The 19,927-nt window shown below is 43.0% G+C and overlaps 1 protein-coding gene across 6 annotated transcripts in view; it reads right to left on the minus strand.

The window, feature by feature from the left end:
- The window catches only part of LOC124031823 (voltage-gated potassium channel subunit beta-2-like), a 124,080-nt gene that overhangs the window by 34,572 nt on the left and 69,581 nt on the right, over positions 1–19,927 (minus strand). For 2 of the 6 annotated variants that reach the window (XM_046343533.1, XM_046343532.1), the window contains exon 1: positions 12,460–13,138. The exons of the other annotated variants lie outside the window; for them this stretch is intronic. In XM_046343533.1, the coding sequence (XP_046199489.1) occupies positions 12,460–12,674 (215 nt within the window). In that variant the 5' untranslated portion in view covers positions 12,675–13,138. Of the gene's footprint in view, positions 1–12,459; positions 13,139–19,927 lie in introns of those variants that run through there. 6 annotated transcript variants of the gene reach the window in all.

A 19,927-nucleotide genomic window follows, 5' to 3' on the forward strand; every position in this document is an offset into this window, starting at 1 on the left:
TGAAATGTCGATTGCAAGCCAGCCCTAATCGCAAAACATCAGTGCCCGTCCTCACTAATGCTCTTATGGCTGAATGGAAGCAAGTCACCGCACCCAGAAGAGGGGAAGCTGTTATAGCAGCAAAGGTGGGACCAACAACATATTAATGTCCATGATGTTGGAATGAGATGTTCGACAAGCAGGTGTCCACATACTTCTGGTCATGTAGTATATAAACATACACAGATGCATACACACCACATAAAAGCCTCGTACTCAGACATCACATACTGTGAGTCACACATGCACGCACACATACATCGTAAAACATCTCATACCATGACAGAGAGCAGTGTTGACTCTTAGTTAGCAAGCCGGTGTAAACTAACAGATCTGAATTAGGAAGTGACCCTGTGTTTCTTTAATATATAGAGTAATTGGGTTGAGTGTGTGGTTATGCAAGATTATTCAAGCGCCTTAGTAATGTATAGGGGAGGAGGTGGAGAGATGTGTTATGAGATATGAGAGGGAGAAAGAAGATCCAAGAAAGTGTAAGGTATAAGCAGTAGATATACAAGAAAGTAATGCTATGAGAGCAAAACAGTTCATCTGGGTATGATAAGACAAAGAGTGGATGTTAGCTTTGCGAGAGCTACCACAGAGGGGAAGCTTTATTTCACTGTTATTTATACTGGTACAGTACCAGTCAAAAGTTTGTACACACCTACTCATTGCAGGGTTTTTCTTTATTTTGACTATTTTCTACATTGTGGAATAATAATGAAGACATCAAAACGATGAAATAACGCACATGGAATCATGTAGTAACCAAAAAACTGTTAAACAAATAAAAATATATTTGAGATTTGAAATTCTTCCAAGTAGCCACCCTTTGAAGACAGCTTTGCACACTCTTGGCATTCTCTCAACCAGCTTCCTGAGGTAATCACCTGGAATGCATTTCAATTAACAGGTGTGCCATGTTAAAAGTTAATTTGTGGAATTTCTTTCCTTCTTTGAGCCAATCAGTTGTGTTGTGACAAGGTAGGGGTGGTATACAGAAGATAGCCCTATTTGGTAAAAGACCCAAGTCAATATTATGGCAAGAACAGCTCAAATAAGCAAAGAGAAACAACAGTCCATTATTACTTTAAGACATGAAGGTTAGTCAATGCGGAAAATGTCAAGAACTTTGAAAGTTTCTTCAAATGAACTCGCAAAAACCATCAGACATGATGATGAAACTGGCTCTCATGAGGACTGCCACAGGAAAAGGAAGACCCCAAAGTTACCTCTCCTTCAGAGGATAAGTTCATTAGAGTTACCAGCCTCAGAAATTGCAGCCCAAATACATAAGTCAATTAAGAACAAATTCTTATTTACAATGATGACCTGAAGCAAAGACCTGAACCCCCCCCCCCCCATATTTTCCATTTCCTCATTCCTTTTAGCTTGGCTACATCCTTATATGGGAAGTTTGTATAGTGTATACAAACAAACAGTGGTTCTTTCTCAGTGTTACCAAGCAGTTGCCTTGGCCCCGGTATCAGTTAAAAGAGGGCTGGATAGTGCCGAGCATTTAGCTTTTATCACAAGAGGTTGGTGGCACCTTAATTGTGAAGGACGGGAGCGGAATAAGTAGAATGGTATCAAATACGTCAAACACATGGTTTGATGCCATTCCATCTGCTCCGTTCCAGCTATTATTATGATCCGTCCTCCCGTAAGCAGCCTCCACTGGTGTTTACGTAATCACCTCTTAAAGATAGAATCCTTACTTGAAACAATAACAAAGCGAATCTGTCACGCCCTGATATGTTTCACCTGTCCTTGTGCTTGTCTCCACACCCTCCACGTGTTACCCATCTTCCCCAATTGTCTCCTGTGTATTTATACCTGTGTTCTCTGTTTGTGTGTTGCCAGTTCGTTAGCTCCTGCCTTTTCCAGTTTCTCTTTTCTCACCCTCCTGGTTTTGACCCCTGCCTGTCCCGACCCCGGGCCCACCTGCCTGACCACTCTGCCTGTCCCTGACCCCGAGCTCACCTGCCGTCCTGTACCTTTAGTCCACCCCTGAATTACTAAACTCTGCCTGTCCCTGAGCCTGCCTGCCATACTGTACCTTTGCTCCTACTCTGGATTACCGACCCCTGCTGGCCTTGACCTGTCATTTGCCTGCACCTGGTTTTACAATAAACATCTTTACTTCACACAGTCTGTACTTGGGTCTTACCTTGATCCCTAATAGGATCACCCTGCCCCTGTTTCTGTAAAAATGGACGGGAGGGATGGGCCTGGAGAAATGTAACCACTGTCAAAAACAGAGTTATGGATGCAAGGACATACCATACATGATGAGAAATTATAGTTTTAACCATGTTTTGATGCTATACAGTGTTATATACATTATATTCATATACATTATTTACAACCATTAGAGTAAAACAAGCTTATATTTTGGGTTCTGATGGGATACAGCAGTTGAACTAAGCTCAAGAGGTATTTATTGATTGTATTCTTCAAGAATCAATGGGTAAATTATTAATTTATAAGTCCACAAATGGATGTAGCAACTAAGGATTCTAGTTTTAAAGCAGCACTTTCAATCTCTTTTTCTGCCCACAGTGATCAAATAATGGAGAACAAAATTCTCCTCCTCAATGGTGGACAGTCTAAATTAAACTGATTTCTTCAATCTGTCTCACTCTCTTTTCTTGCTCTTATCTCTTCACTTTCCCTCTCATCCTCACCTGCTCACCATCACCATCTCTGGCTGTCAACCTCTCCAAAGCTCTGTCGCTCCCCTCGCTCTGCCTCCCTCATTATTCTCTATAACACACGTTTAACACTCTCGCCCTCTTTACCTCTCTCTCAACTGCTGTCCACTCCTCGACGATGTCACCAAACTGCTGTTGAGCAGCGGGCAGAGAGATGGATAATACACATGAAATGAAATCAAAGGCACATCATGAAATCAAAGGCACATGACTTTAGTGTCTGTGTGGGGCCCAACGTAGCTCTGTAGAAAGTACTTAATGGATCTGAGGAAGCCCTTACACAAGGTTATGGGGAGGTTGTGTGTGTGTGTGCAGGGATTGTTCTGCATAGAAAATGCTTGGGCTCTATTTTAACAAACCTAACACAATGGTAAATCGTAGTGCTGGTGGTAGCGCAATAGATCCTGAGGTGTGTCCGAAATGTTTACCGCAGGAAGTAGGAGCACAATAGCTGGCGGTGTTGTGAAAGGGCTGGGTTTTGGTCAATAAATAAATTCTAGGTGTGACGAGGGTGTTTCATGGCTTAATACTGCATGCCATTGGCTCAAGTTCTGTGGGTTATTGACAGCCTTTGTGTTGTCATCAACTCCAATTCGGCTGGGGGCACATAATATTCTTGCCATACTCCATTGTGGATTGATTTGATACTATAGTTTATTAAATAGCATAGGCTACAGTAACGATTCATAGCAACAGTAAAAAAAAACAGAGTGTTTGCTCAATAGGTTTGAAGTGATGGCAGTCAACATTGTTGGGTAACACTTTATAATAACTCATTTATAATGGATAGGTAAAATAGTTAATTAAAAAAAATGTTGTTGAATTTTAGCCCTTTTTCTCCCCAATTTCGTGGTATCCAATTGTTTTAGTAGCTACTATCTTGTCTCATCACTACAACTCCCGTACGGGCTCGGGAGAGATGAAGGTTGAAAGTCATGCGTCCTCCGATACACAACCCAACCAAGCCGCACTGCTTCTTAACACAGCGCCATCCAACCCGGAAGTCAGCCGCACCAATGTGTCGGAGGAAACACCGTGCACCTGGCAACCTTGATTAGCGTGCACTGCACCCGGCCCACCACAGGAGTCGCTGGTGCGCGATGAGACAAGGATATCCCTACTGGCCAAGCCCTCCCTAACCCGGACGATGCTAGGCCAATTGTGCGTCGCCCCACGGACCTCCCGGTCGCGGCCGGTTACGAAAGAAAAATTGTTTATTCATAATTTATTAATCATTAAACATTTGTAAATGTTAGTAATGTAATTATTCACACATTTAGAAACAACTTTTAAAGTGTTTAATATTGAGTCATAAAAAATTAGGTCCTTATAATCCATTTACTAATCATTAGTTAAGGGTTTTTGCGTGGCCTTCTGCAAAGTGATGGTTATTTATCCTTTATAAATACTTCTCCTCCACCCTGCAACTCTTTCCCAGGTCCTTGGTGAACAAGGTTTGACTACCCTAACATGTAATTGTTTAAGACGGCCATACCATGGATCATTTGGGTATTTGATTTTGAATTTTAGGACCCCTTTAGGTATATATATATATATATATATATATATATAATTTAATTATTTATTTTTTTACTTTTTGGGGGGGATATGATATCGAATGTGGCAGTTTACTACTATAGCCTATCAAAACGCCTTGAATAACACATTCTTGAATTGCAAAAAAGACAGTCAAAAACTGAATCATAAGTAATAAAGTTTTGAAGTGTCTGTCCTATATCTAAGTGATATAAGAAAGCTCAATAATTTATTTTGGGGGGACATACAGTGGCTTTGGAAATTATTCAGACTTGTTGACTTTTTCCACATTTTGTTAAGTTACAGCATTATTCTAAAATGTATTACATTTTTTCCCCTATTTAATCTACACACAATACCTCATAATGTCAAAGCAAAAACAGGTTTTAGATGTTTTTTGCTATAAAAAAAAAAAAACATTTACATAAGTATTCAGACCCTTTAATCAGTACTTTGTTGAAGCACCTTTGGCAGAAATGATCTTATTGGGTATAACACTACACGCTTGACACACCTGTATTTGGGGAGTTTCTCCCATTCTTCTCTGCAGATCCTCTTAAGCTCTGTCAGGTTGGATGGGGAGCGTTGCTGCACAGCTATTTTCAGGTCTCTCCAGATATGTTCGATAGGGTTCAAGTCCGGGCTCTGGCTGGGCCACTCAAGAACATTCAGAGACTTATCCCGAAGCCACATCTGCGTTGTCTTGGCTGTTTGCTTAGGGTCGTTGTCCTGTTGGAAGGTGAACCTTCACCCAAGTCTGAGGTCCTGAGTGCTCTGGAGCAGGTTTTCATCAAGGAATCTCTCTGTACTTTGCTCCGTTCACCTTTAACTCGGTCCTGGCTAGTCTCCCAGTCCCTGCCGTTGGAAAACACCCCCACAGCATGATGCTGCCATTACTATGCTTCACCGTAGGGATAGTGCCGGGTTTCCTCCATGCGTGACGCTTGGCATTCAGGCAAAAGAGTTCAAAATTGGTTTCATCAGACCAGAGAATCTTGTTTCTCATAGTCGTAGAGTCTTTAGGTGCCTTTTGGCAAGCTCCAAGCGGGCTGTCATGTGCTTTTTACTGAGGAGTGGCTTCAGTCTGGCCACTACCATAAAGGAGTGCTGCAGAGATGGTTGTCCTTCCGGAAGGTTCTCCCATCTCCACAGAGGAACTCTATAGAGCTCTTTTAGATTGACCATCAGGTTCTTGGTCACCTCCCTGACCAAGGCCCTTCTCCCCCGATTGCTCAGTTTGGCTGGACGGCCAGCTCTAGGAAGAGTCCAAACTTCTTCCATTTAAGAATGATGGAGGTCACTTGGGGACCTTAAATGCTACAGAAAGTGTTTTGGTACCCTTCTAAAATCTAACATCCCGCTTTGTCATTATGGGTTATTGTGTGTAGATTGGTGAGTCATTAGTTTTATTTAATCCATTTTAGAATAAGGCCGTAATGTAACAAATTGTGGAAAAAGTCAAGGGGTCTGAATACTTTCCGAATGCACTGTATGTTATGATAAAATAAAATAAAGCAGTATTTTCTCACTTTGAAATCATGGGTAAATGCAGACCAAAAGAGTCAATGACGGGCCGCCCCCAGGTGGTGAGGGTAGGCAACAACATCTCCTCCCCGCTGATCCTCAACACGGGGGCCCCACAAGGGTGCGTTCTGAGCCCTCTCCTGTACTCCCTGTTCACCCACGACTGTGTGGCCACGCACGCCTCCAACTCAATCATCAAGTTTGCGGACGACACAACAGTGGTAGGCTTGATTACCAACAACGACGAGACGGCCTACAGGGAGGAGGTGAGGGCCCTTGGAGTGTGGTGTCAGGAAAATAACCTCACACTCAACGTCAACAAAACTAAGGAGATGATTGTGGACTTCAGGAAACAGCAGAGGGAACACCCCCCTATCCACATCGATGGAACAGTAGTGGAGAGGGTAGCTAGTTTTAAGTTCCTCGGCATACACATCACAGACAAACTGAATTGGTCCACTCACACTGACAGCGTCGTGAAGAAGGCGCAGCAGCGCCTATTCAACCTCAGGAGGCTGAAGAAATTCGGCTTGTCACCAAAAGCACTCACAAACTTCTACAGATGCACAATCGAGAGCATCCTGGCGGGCTGTATCACCGCCTGGTACGGCAACTGCTCCGCCCTCAACCGTAAGGCTCTCCAGAGGGTAGTGAGGACTGCACAACGCATCACCGGGGCAAACTACCTGCCCTCCAGGACACCTACACCACCCGTTGTTACAGGAAGGCCATAAAGATCATCAAGGACATCAACCACCCGAACCACTGCCTGTTCACCCCGCTATCATCCAGAAGGCGAGGTCAGTACAGGTGCATCAAAGCTGGGACCGAGAGACTGAAAAACAGCTTCTATCTCAAGGCCATCAGACTGTTAAACAGCCACCACTAACATTGAGTGGCTGCTGCCAACACACTGACATTGACACTGACCCAACTCCAGCCATTTTAATAATGGGAATTGATGGGAAATTATGTAAATATATCACTAGCCACTTTAAACAATGCTACCTTATATAATGTTACTTACCCTACATTATTCATCTCATATGCATATGTATATACTGTACTCTACAACATCGACTGCATCCTTATGTAACACATGTATCACTAGCCACTTTAACTATGCCACTTTGTTTACTTTGTCTACACACTCATCTCATATGTATATACTGTACTCGATACCATCTACTGTATGCTGCTCTGTACCATCACTCATTCATATATCCTTATGTACATGTTCCTTATCCCCTTACACTGTGTATAAGACAGTAGTTTTGGAATTGTTAGTTAGATTACTTGTTGGTTATCACTGCATTGTCGGAACTAGAAGCACAAGCATTTCGCTACACTCGCATTAACATCTGCTAACCATGTGTATGTGACAAATAAAATTTGATTTGATTTGATTTGATCCTCGCCATTCTTGAAAAACATGCTGAAAACAAGAAAAAAGACTGGTTGACGAATCCAGTCAATAACTAAAAGGTGAAATTCCAGACGAATCCAGTCAATAACTAAAAGGTGAAATTCCAGACGAATCCAGTCAATAACTAAAAGGTGAAATTCCAGACGAATCCAGTCAATAACTAAAAGGTGAAATTCCAGACGAATCCAGTCAATAACTAAAAGGTGAAATTCCAGACGAATCCAGTCAATAACTAAAAGGTGAAATTCCAGACGAATCCAGTCAATAACTAAAAGGTGAAATTCCAGACGAATCCAGTCAATAACTAAAAGGTGAAATTCCAGACGAATCCAGTCAATAACTAAAAGGTGAAATTCCAGACGAATCCAGTCAATAACTAAAAGGTGAAATTCCAGACGAATCCAGTCAATAACTAAATGGAGAAATCCTTACACCTTACGAAGTAGCATTCACAACAACACATGCACACACACACACAGACGCATGCATGAACATCCACACAAGCAAACACAGACACACACACACTGTATGTGTGGTACTACTTTGCATAATTAACATGGTTAGGTTATTTTATCTGAATTGACAGTGAGGACTAACAGTAGAACTTGGCTGGCCGGCTCTTCAATTAACCTTTCATCTCTTTATAGTGGTAGATGACCGATAGGAACATAATGATCATCATCATCATCATCATCCTCATAAACGTAATCACAGCTCATTCAATTTGTGTGTGTTTGTGTTTGTTACAAAACATCCCCCCTGTACTCCCTGACCTAAGTAGGTAAAGATGGCATCTGTGAATAATTAATATTTCAATATTTCATCAAAGTTATGGTTAAGTACGTAGCTACAGTATCAAGCATCAAGCCGTTCAAGTGATTCAATTAGGACTTTCTAGACTGTCAGATACAATTGTAAAAACGTTTCACAGAAAAATTCAAGCCACAAAACATACGGAAAACATACTGTACTATAACAATTGTCTATGAGAGGGGAATAGTATTAATAAAAAACAATAATATTTAGCATTTGTCTGAAGCCAAAAAGACAGGAAATTCAAATGTGCATCAACAAGCACATTTGACCTATGCACTAACAAGGTTTTTCAGTCAGCTTTGACACCGTATACAGTACTGTAGCTTTTTGATACAGCTCCGAACATAGAAAAGGACACATAGATCAAGACACGAAGCATTACTTTGAACGAGAACGTATGGTCTGTAATATTACTTCTATTACATCTCATATGTTTCTCCTTCAACAAAGATGTTAGCATGTTATCAATTGACATTTACCCCCTGATGATTACATTTATTCATTTTGAATGTAATCATCAAAGATTGGTTTTAATTGAATCACCTTCCTTGGATATTCAAACGGAAGTCGATGGTCATAATTAACCTTTCTCTGTGATTCCAGTGTCACTGTTGACAATTTTGTGGGATTTCTTAACTCATTTCAATAGTTGTCTATGGACAATGCTAACTTTTTTTAATCCTCCCTTCCTAAGAAAAAACGAGCATTTATGGAATGGAGTTTTCTGCTGGTTTGCACATTTTCATTAGGGAATATTGAGGCTGGATGGAGAAAAGAGGAGAGGAAAAAGTCCATTTAATCTATGACCAATCTATCGACCCCACTATAATATCTTCTACTGAAAGCTTAATCAAAGCCATGTTATACAGCATATAGTTGAAGTCGGAAGTTGACATACATCACACAATCCATTTTGAATTCAGGCTGTATCACAACAACATGTGGAAAGAGTCAAAGGGTGGGAATACTTTCTGACGGCACTTTAGGTAACTGCTGTTTGACTTGACATGAAACTAAACTAAAGTATATCCTGGGGCTGAGCTAGTGCTTGTACGAAATGTGTTTGTAGAATGTTAAATCTCCTGTTGACAGGGATTGAATGAAGCTCAATGGCTGTGGCACCTTGAAGTTACAGTTGAAGTCGGAAGTTTACATACACGTTAGCCAAATACATTTAAATTAAGTTTTTCACAATTCCTGACAATTAATCCTAGTAAAAATTCCCTGTTTTAGGCCAGTTAGGATCACCACTTTATTTTAAGAATGTGAAATGTCAGAATAATAGTAGAGAGAAGGATTTATATCAGCTTTTATTTCTTTCTTCACATTCATCACATATACTCAATTATTATTTAGTAGCATTGCCTTTAAATTGTTTAACTTGGGTTAAACGTTTCGGGTAGCCTTCCACAAGCTTCCCACAATAGGTTGGGTGAATTTTGGCCCATTCCTCCTGACAGAGCTGGTGTAACTGAGTCAGGTTTGTAGGCCTCTTTGCTCGTATACGCTTTTTCAGTTCTGCTCACAAATTTTCTATGGGATTGAGGTCAGGGATTTGTGATGGCCACTCCAATACCTTGACTCTGTTGTCCTTAAGCCATTTTGCCACAACTTTGGAAGTATGCTTGGGGTCATTGTCCATTTGGAAGATGCATTTGCGACCAAGCTTGAACTTCCTGACTGAAGTCTTGAGATGTTGCTTCAATATAGCCACATCATTTTCCTTCCTTACTATGCCATCTATTTTGTGAAGTGCACCAGTCGCTCCTGCTGTAAAGCACCCCCACAACATGATGCTGCCACCCCTGTGCTTCAGGGCTGGGATGGTGTTCTTCGGCTTACAAGACACCTTTTTCCCCCAAACCTAGCGATGGTCATTATGGCAAAATAGTTATATTTTTGTTTCATCAGACCAGAGGACATTTCTCCAAAAAGTACTATCTTTGTCCCCATGTGTAGTTGCAAACTGTAGTCTGGCTTTTTTTATGGCGGTTTTGGAGCAATGACTTCTTCCTTGCTGAGCAGCCTTTCAGGTTATGTTGATATAGGACTCGTTTTACTGTGGATATAGATACTTTTGTACCTGTTTTCTCCAGAATCTTCACAAGGTCCTTTGCTGTTGTTCTGGGATTGATTTTCACTTTTTGCACCAAAGTACGTTCATCTCTAGGAGACAGAACACATCTCCTTCCTGAGTGGTATGATGGCTGCATGATGTTTAAACTTGCGTACCATTGTTTGTATAGATGAACGTGGTACCTTCAGGCGTTTGGAAATTGCTCCCAAGGATGAACCAGACTTGTAGAGGTCTACAATTTTTTTCCTGAGGTCTTGGCTGATTCCTTTTGATTTTCCCATGATGTCAAGCAAAGAGGCACTGAGTTTGAAGGTAGGCCTTGAAATACATCCACCCGAAAACCTCCAATTGACTCAAATTATGTCAATTAGCCTATCAGTAGCTTCTAAAGCCATGATATAATTTTCTGGAATTTTCCAAGCTGTTTAAAAGCACAGTCAACTTAGTGTACGTAAACTGCTGACCCACTGGAATTGTGATACAGTGAATTATACGTGAAATAATCTGTCTGCGAACAATTGTTGGAAAAATGACTTGTGTCATGCACAAAGTAGCGGTCCTAACCGGCTTTCCAAAACTATAGTTTGTTCACAAGACATTTGTGGAGTGGTTGAAAAACATGTTTTAATGACTCCAACCTAAGTGTATGTAAACTTCCGACTTCAACTGTATGTATTAGAAATGTCAGTGCAACATTAAAGTAATTTCAGGACACTTCAAATTTATAATGTCAGGAATCAGTAATACTGCTTGTACTGAAAGCTTTGTCAAAGGTACAGTAACATACACAGTACATGTATATACTGTCTACAGTCAGAATACATTAAACACATTTCAGAGATTCCAACCTACATCATAGACTATGTATCCATAGACTATGTATCTGAGATGGACAACTGTGGCTGAATTAGGGCTGAGGGGTGGTGTGTGCGTGCGTGTGTGTTAAGGTTAGGTTAAGGGGTAGGATTAGGGTTAGGAGGTAGGGATTTTTCTTTTAAGTATGTGAAACATTTTTACTCCCCAAAAAGTCATGAAGTTTCACGAAAATGTGTGTGTGTGTGTGTGTGTGTGTGTGTGTGTGTGTGTGTGTGTGTGTGTGTGTGTGTGTGTGTGTGTGTGTGTGTGTGTGTGTGTGTGTGTGTGTGTGTGTGTGTGTGTGTGTGTGTGTGTGTGTGTGTGTAGTGAGGAGGAAGATATTTTGCTAGGGGTTTTGTGTGACTCAATAGAGGAAAAAAGACAAAACACACAACTGTCACTAAAAGTTAAAGGGCGCTTTATCATCAAAGCTCCACCCGAGCTTAATGACAAAATGCTCGATCTCTCAGTCTTTACCTTAAAAGTCAAATGTAAGAATTTTAAGCTCTATTTCCACTTCAATGTCTAATTCATTAAGACTGATAGCGCTAAGACCGTTCTGCTCGTCTCATTCATAGCAGTATAGTAGTGACGGGGAGTCGTTTGAGCTGTCAGCTTCCTTTCACTGCTGATTACAAGCTTCAGCATCAGGAGGAACTGCTGTAATGTCACTAAAACTTTTCTTACAAGTACAGTTCTATTGAATCCATCACATAGTATGCATGATTTGAAACATTTCTCCCAAAGGTGTATAATAATGTTATGTCAGGAAAGGTCTTAAAGTAATGATACTAGCTATAGACTAGTTGTAAAGTGTATCATCCCGCTTGAATTCAGCTAAAAACGTATTCACTCTCCACTTAGTTGATTGGCATTAAGTTGATTATCCGTCTCGTTAATTTCACAGTCAACACTATAATGAGGTCAGAGAATAATGAGAAAGGTAATAGACAGAACTATGAGCATCATTCCATAGCCCCATTACAATCAGTCATCCTTGAAATCGGTTCTCTCTCTTTCCTGCACAGTCATATACACATGTGCACCAGCAAATCAAAGAGCAAGGTAATGTCTCAAACTATTATACACACTTGAACAGAGAGACAAGGTCTCTTCTACTCATGCCTGCCATTCTTGCAAGGTTGCAGGTATAGGGTCTCGTCATTACAATTTGTACAGACAGTATCTTACACTCTTGCTAAGGTATAGGGTCAGGGTGTCATATCTATACATCCCACTCTTGACAGAGCACAGAGAACTATTTCACCCACAGATGGTACAGTATTGGGGTCTGGGGCCATATGTATCAAGCACCTCAGAGAAGGTGTGCTGATCTAGGATCAGGTGCAACCTGCATTGTGATCTAAAAGGCAAAACTGATCCTGTCAGCACTCGTTCTCCAAGACACTTCATGCATATGGCTCCCCAGCTCTTGTCCAGGTGCATGCATGGGGTCTTTCCTGGACTCCTACCTATACTTCATGCCAGTGCGTATGCTCTGGTCGCTGGACGAGGGAATGTTGATGGACAGCTGTCCCAGGCTGCGGGCCACCATGGCCACAGCGCGGAACTTGTTCTTGGTGCCCAAACTGGGGCTGTTGGAATTCCGTTGGTTCAGACGCTCCTCCGTGGTGCGTGTCACGCCACCGCCACGGTGGTTGTCCGAGCACACTAACGACACCTGCATGGTGGTGACCCAATGATGATGGCCCTGTAGGGCAGCTTAGACTCGACTCGGACGGAAATTAAGCACTCAATTTGAGGAACCCACTGAAGGAGACAACAAAGTTGACAACAGAAAGGAAGACCTTCCCGAGTCGGCTTGTCAACCAGCAGTTAGCATCCTGTCTCAAGTCTTTGCCTCCCTCCCCCAGAAGCACAGGATGAAAGAAAACAAACTGCTAGCAGCTGAACTACGAGTTCGATACTGCGTGGCAAACTGTCCGGCAGTGCAGAAAAGAGAGGTGGTCTGCTGCAGCTCAGTGTCCAGTATGTCCACAGTATCCACTGTGGCTTTCAGAGGCAGAACAGTGACAAAAACAGACCTTTCAGATTCCGGCTGTCCGATCTCAAGAGCAAACTACTAGTGTTAGTAGTTTAGGAGATAAAGGGGCTTCAGACAGAGAGTAGACTGCAGCAGCTCAGTGTCCAGTGTAGTCCAACTCAGCGCAGTGATGTGTCTCCCCGTCTGGAAGGAGCGCACGCCACAGAGAGAGAGAGAGCGAGTGAGCGAGAGAGCGAGCGAGGGATCGCCTCAACTATTCCGTTCTAGATCAGCTAATGCTCATCATTTCACAAACGAACACTGATCAGTAAAACACACGCTTGCACACTTCCTTCAAGCCGATTTCAGAGAGTTTATAACATACTCATTTCTATATTAAATTGGTTCTTATGCTTATTTTTCCCCCCTACCTCTTTCCATACTAATTATTTTATTTTACCAGGTAAAAAAAAAAAAAAGACATTCACATTTTGAACAAGACAATTGTTTTAGATTATTGTTCAGCCACTTCGGTACAGACAGACACTGTCAATGTCAAACCCTGTGTCCTCTCCTCTGCTGACTACAGTGGAAGGAGGTGAAAGGTGAGGACAGGTTGAAAGTCTAACATCCAGACTCTGTTAGCACGGGAACAATGCTTGTTATACAACCTGACCCGTGTCAAATTAGGAGCAGGTCAAGAGCAATGAACATGAGCAGTTTACAACACTGTCAACTGAATTACCAATTTTTTTCCATTGACACAAAGGCAATGAAAGTCATTTTCCCTCACTTGACATGGCGTAAGGATACATGTGGCACTTAACATCATTGACATTGGGATTCATGAATAATGCATCTCGGCCTCCTTGTTTTTTGCTTTTTGTGTTTTGAGTCTGAGTATTTACTGAAGAACACAAAAAAAGAATTCTCTCACGCACCGGTCACCATTCATTTTCGCATGAGCACAGACCCTCATACTGCTTTTCTACTTTGCGTTAGAGAACATATATACGATAGACATATATACGAAAGCGAGATGTCAGCGAATGTCAGCGAAATCAGTCAACCCCTGATGTGTGTCGAATGAGTGCGAGGTGCAGTATAATCCATCATTCCCAATACTTATAGGCTACATTTTCTTGAACCTGTTCCACATTTCTGCATGCTCTAGTTTGGTTGACTCGATAGGGGACATGCACTGCTTTACTGTAGCTTACAACGAAGGGCAAACTACCCCGTTGAAAAGCCACTGCCCATCAAAAGAGAGAATAAAGGGGGAGTGAACGGTCAGGACTAAAATTAGGGCCATGCATGTTGAAACAAAATGTGAACCATCTGGTTGGCTTTTACTCCCTCTGAGCTCCGTCCAGAGTTAGAAAGGCCCAGTCTTTCCTCCCATCACTCCCCTATAGTCACTGGAACTGTATTCATAAAGTGTCACAGGAGTAGCAGCGCTGATCTAGGATCAGGTACCCTGTGTCCATGTAATCTTATTCATTATGATCTAAAAGTTCAGGTCCCCTAATCTAAAAGGCTACTCAGAAATGCTTTATGAATGCAGGTAATCTAATCTATGAATCAGGTCCCCTAATCTAAAAGCTCAAACTGATCCTAGATCAGCACATCTACTCTGGAACACTTTGTGATTACGGGTCCACATCACCTAATTTAAAAGGCCGAACTGATCCTAGATCAGCACTCCTACTCTGAGACGCTTTATAAATATGGGCCCTGGAGTACTGCATCTGGCTCCTTAGGGGCTCCTTAGGGGATGACTTAACTATGACGTGTGTGTGTGTGTGTGTGTGTGTGTGTGTGTGTGTGTGTGTGTGTGTGTGTGTGTGTGTGTGTGTGTGTGTGTGTGTGTGTGTGTGTGTGTGTGTGTGTGTGTGTGTGTGTGTGTGTGTGTGTGTGCGTGCGTGCGTGCGTGTGTGTGCATCTACTAAGACCAGTGACATCTCCTTTCTTCCCCTCTCCTCTCCTCCTTTCTTGTCTCCTCCAATCTCCACCTCTTTTAAACATTAAAATGAGCTCATCCTAAAGCATCCCTCCTTGGATCAAAGTTTTCATTGGATGGCACCTGTATAGTTAGTACACACCACTTTTTGAGGTGTGTGTGTGTGTTTGGTTTACTGTCCTCACAAAATGATAGTAAAACAAGGACAATTCTGAGAAGTGGGGACATTTCACAGGTCCCCACAAGGAAAAGGCTATTTTAGGCTAGGGGTTATGTTTCAGGTTAGGGTTACAATTAGGGTTAGGGGTTAGGTTTATGGTTAGGGGTTAGGTTTATGGTTAGGGGTTTGGGGTTAGGGTTAGATTAAGGGTTAAGGTTAGGGTTAGGGTTAGGGGTTAGGGAAAATTGGATTTTGAATGGGAATCAATTGTTTGGTCCCCACAAGGAGAATTAAAACAAACTTGTGTGTGTAACAGTGACCCTTACACTCCTCTTGTGAGAACAGAAAAGGATGTGTGTACACTGGGTACAGTATAATATGTGTTAATGTGTCTGTTAATATGTGTGTCATGGAAAATCAGCCTCCACACAGGCGATAGGTATGCGTTACACCCAGCAGTGACTTGCAACTCACATCTCTGCAGGCAGAGGGGCAGCTGTTCCTGGATCAGCCTCTAGCTAACTGCTTCCTAACAGGGTTCCTAGGCAAGCTACCCCCCTACACACACACACACACACACACACACACACACACACACACACACACACACACACACACACACACACACACACACACACACACACACACACACACACACACACACACACACACACACACACACACACACACACACACACACACACACACACACACACACACACTATTTAGGCGGTCACATCTACCTCTGTGTGAGCACAGTCAATGTCAACCAGCCAGACAGACAGAGCAGTTAGACTCTAACTGATGGTGCCAGTTGAAGATGGAACAAGTTCGATTCGGGTTTCCACTTGGTTCTGAGTGACGGGCCAATCAAGGGGATGCCACATGTTAACTGGACAATTTCACAAAGACAGTGGATTGTAATTAGATGTGTCCTGGAATAGTGCCGTATCTGTCATGGCAGCCAGATTGACCTGTCATGAGCTGATTGACTGGATGGGAAAGGTTGTGTGAGCAAGCACTATTGTATTTATTTAATCCTTATTAGCTGCTGCAAGCACTAGCACACATATGAGTGTGAACACATGTATGCACCCACACACAAAACAGTCTCTCTCTCGCTCTCTTTCTCACTCTCTCTCTCTCTATCACTCTCTCTCACACACACACACGCGCGCGCACACACACACACGCGCACACAAACACAAATGTTTCTGACACACAACCCAGTCACATTGACTGAGAGATGTGTGGGTGGGCTGAGGGGAGCTCATCTCCTCTGGCCTCAGTTTGCAAGACTGACTGGCTGCCCTCTTTGTAACTGCACACGCATGTGTGTGCAAATCCGCATGCACGTGTGTTAACCACACTCAACAGTGTGCGTTTATCTTCACCCAACGGACAGAACTGCTCACCCACACTTAAAAACACGATGCACGATGCAGGTTAATCAGCTACTGTGTATTCTGTCTGACGAATACTGTCAATAGACCAGATACAGTATTTATTTATGTAGTATTTACACAGCCACAGCATCACATTCACATCCTAGCCATTCAACCAAGACCTCCGACCGTTAGATCCCACTCTGCCCCTCAATGTCATACTCTGCCCCTCAATGATTCTTGACTACTTGTTTGCAGGCCTTTCAAAGTGCTAATCCCAGATTGGTCTCTGCTTTCTGCCTCTCAGTACTTCAAACACGACTGGAAGATTTAATCTGTCAAGGACTCACTCTTCGGTTCAGAGACTTAGCATCCCCAGTTTGGTAAGCTGGTGAAATCATTTAAAATCCCTCAATAACGTTCAATGGGTTCCCCTCGTGGCCAATCTCTCCCTCGCTGCTTTTCTCTGACACCCATTTTACAGACACGTAGTATGAAACTGGTTTTGAAGATACTTATCATGCACGTGGAGGTGGTGGACAAGGTGTCAGAGAAAACTGCCATCGACACATACACGAACACGCACACACTTGAGTATACACGCACACACACACACACACACACGGTCATCACTCCGTTTCTAAAACAAATACTAATGCTAACATATTTACGCCTTTTCACACTGCATTATTTTAGCCCAGAGTTTTCCTTAAAGGGATAGTTTGGAAAATGGTCAATTACGCCCTTTATCTACTTCCCCAGAGTCAGATGAATTTGTGTATACAATTTTTATATATCTGTGTCCGGTATGTCAGAGGTAGTTTCACGAGCCAACGCTAACTAGCATTAGTGCAATGATTAGCAGACTATAGTAGCAAATTGCATGCGAGCTGTTACCATAGACTTCAAGTCATTGTGATATATGTTCCAATACACTTCCAGTCACTGCGCTAATGCTAGTAAGCAATTGCGCTAATGTCAGTCCCTTCGAACTGAACGCAGAGACATAAAAATGATATCCACGAGTTCATTGGACTCTGGGGAAGTAGATAAATGGCCTCATTGCCAAAATCACGAACTATCTCTTTAAGACATTTTAACATGATCCTAGGCTAGCACTAGTCAGGTGTACCTACGCCAAAACTCTGGTAATTTTCATCCTATAGCTTGTTCTCCATTTTCATTTTAAATAGTGAACCAACATGTTTTCAGCACTTTTATTTCCATAACTGATCAAAACAAATGTTTTCATGCTCTCTTTTTGTCTCACTGTAGAACACATAGTGAGCAATATGTTTGTAACATCAAATCGCAATAAGATCACAGCATCGAACCACAACACATATAGAATCGTGAGAATTGCAATACATATCTTATTGGCGCCCAGCCATACATTAGAAAGTGCAAGGGTGACGTTGTTTAGTCCTGGACTAAAATCTCTCTTAACCTCGGGCCAAGTGCGGTTAGAACACGACTAGAACTCTCGATCATCTCAGTCATCCCTTCTTCCTTTTGATGTAAATCCTTAAAATACCAACTTCGCTGTAGCATTCAACGCTAGCCATTTGTGAGTTGAATGCAGGCTCCCAGCTAATGCTAGCAGTCATTGCGGCAGTACATCTGATGAATTAATCATGAGCGCCTTGACGGCAGAGCACTGGGAGCACCACTGGGGAGCCTGCAAAGATGGAGAGGAGAGTTGAACAGTCTTCTCTCTCGCCTCCTTCTGCAGACTGTCTGCTAAATATCTCAAATGTAAAATGTGCATGTGTGTATTTAAATCAAAGGGCCACAGTCAGACAAACAATATTCGAGATGAGCTGTCCATATCTTGTAAGACATAGTAAGACACTGCAGTATGCCTAACCAGTTGGAATGTTTGAGAAATTGGTCTGAAAACATTCCTGACGAAGGGGCATGTGTCATGTTTTGTCTTATATTGTCTTGTCATTATGCTTTCCCTTCTGTTCGTTTCCCCCTGCTGGTCTTTAGGTTCGTTCCCCTTTTTCTCTCTCCCTTCCTCTCTCTCTTCTCTCTATCGTTCCGTTCCTGCTCCCAGCTGTTCCTATTCCCCTAATCAATCATTTAGTCTTCCCACACCTGTTCCCTATCTTTTTCCCTGATTAGAGTCCCTATTTCTCCCCTTGTTTTCCGTTTCTGCCCTGTCGGATCCTTGTCTATTGTTCACCATGCTGTGTCTGTGTATCGCCCTGTCGTGTCGTGTTTCCCTCAGATGCTGCGTGGTGAGCAGGTGTCTGAGTCTGCTACGTTCAAGTGCCTTCCCGAGGCAACCTGCAGTTCAAGATCGAGTCTCCAGTCTGTTCTCGTCATTACGAGTGGAATTGTGCTTTATGATTGTATTTTTACTTTACTGGATTAAAGACTCTGTTTTCGCCAAGTCGCTTTTGGGTCCTCATTCACCTGCATAACAGAAGGATCCGACCAAGAATGGACCCAGCGACTATGGATTCTCTCTACTCTACTCTCGAGTTCCAGGGAGCGATGCTCGGCAGACACGAGCAGGAATTGTCAGCTGCTCGGCATGCCGTTGAGACCCTGGCCGCTCAGGTCTCCGACCTCTCAGGACAGTATCAGAGTCTTCGTCTCGTGCCACCAGCTACTTCCGGGTCTTCCGAGCCTCCGGAACCTAGGGTTAATAACCCACCATGTTATTCTGGGCAGCCCACTGAGTGCCGCTCCTTTCTCACCCAGTGTGATATAGTGTTCTCTCTCAACCCAACACATACTCAAGAGAGAGAGCTCGGATTGCCTACGTCATATCACTCCTTACTGGTCGGGCTCGGCAGTGGGGCACAGCTATCTGGGAGGCAAGCGCTGAGTGCACTAACGATTATCTGAACTTTAAAGAGGAGATGATAAGGGTTTTTGATCGTTCAGTTTTTGGGAAAGAAGCTTCCTGGTCCCTGTCTTCCCTATGTCAAGGTAATCGATCCATAACGGATTACTCTATAGAGTTTCGCACTCTTGCTGCCTCCAGTAACTGGAACGAGCAGGCGTTGCTCGCTCGTTTTCTGGAGGGACTCCACGCTAAGGTTAAGGATGAGATTCTCTCTCGGGAGGTTCCATCCAGCGTGGATTCTTTGATTGAACTCGCTATTCGCATTGAACGACGGGTAGACCTTCGTCACCGAGCTCATAGAAGAGAGCTCGCGTTAACTGTGTCTCCCCTCTCTCCGACACTACCATCTTTCCCCACTGACTCAGGTGTTGAGCCCATGCAGCTGGGGGGTATTCGCATCTCGACTAAGGAGAGGGAACGGAGAATCACCAACCGCCTCTGTCTCTATTGCGGTTCCGCTGGTCATTTTGTCATTTCATGTCCAGTTAAAGGCCAGAGCTCATCAGTAAGCGGAGGGCGACTGATAAGCGCTACTAGACGGTCCTCTCCGTCAAGTACCTGTACTACCTTACCGGTCCATCTACGCTGGAC

Source organism: Oncorhynchus gorbuscha, linkage group LG03 (assembly GCF_021184085.1).
Source record: "Oncorhynchus gorbuscha isolate QuinsamMale2020 ecotype Even-year linkage group LG03, OgorEven_v1.0, whole genome shotgun sequence".
NCBI classification, from domain to species: Eukaryota; Metazoa; Chordata; class Actinopteri; order Salmoniformes; family Salmonidae; genus Oncorhynchus; species Oncorhynchus gorbuscha.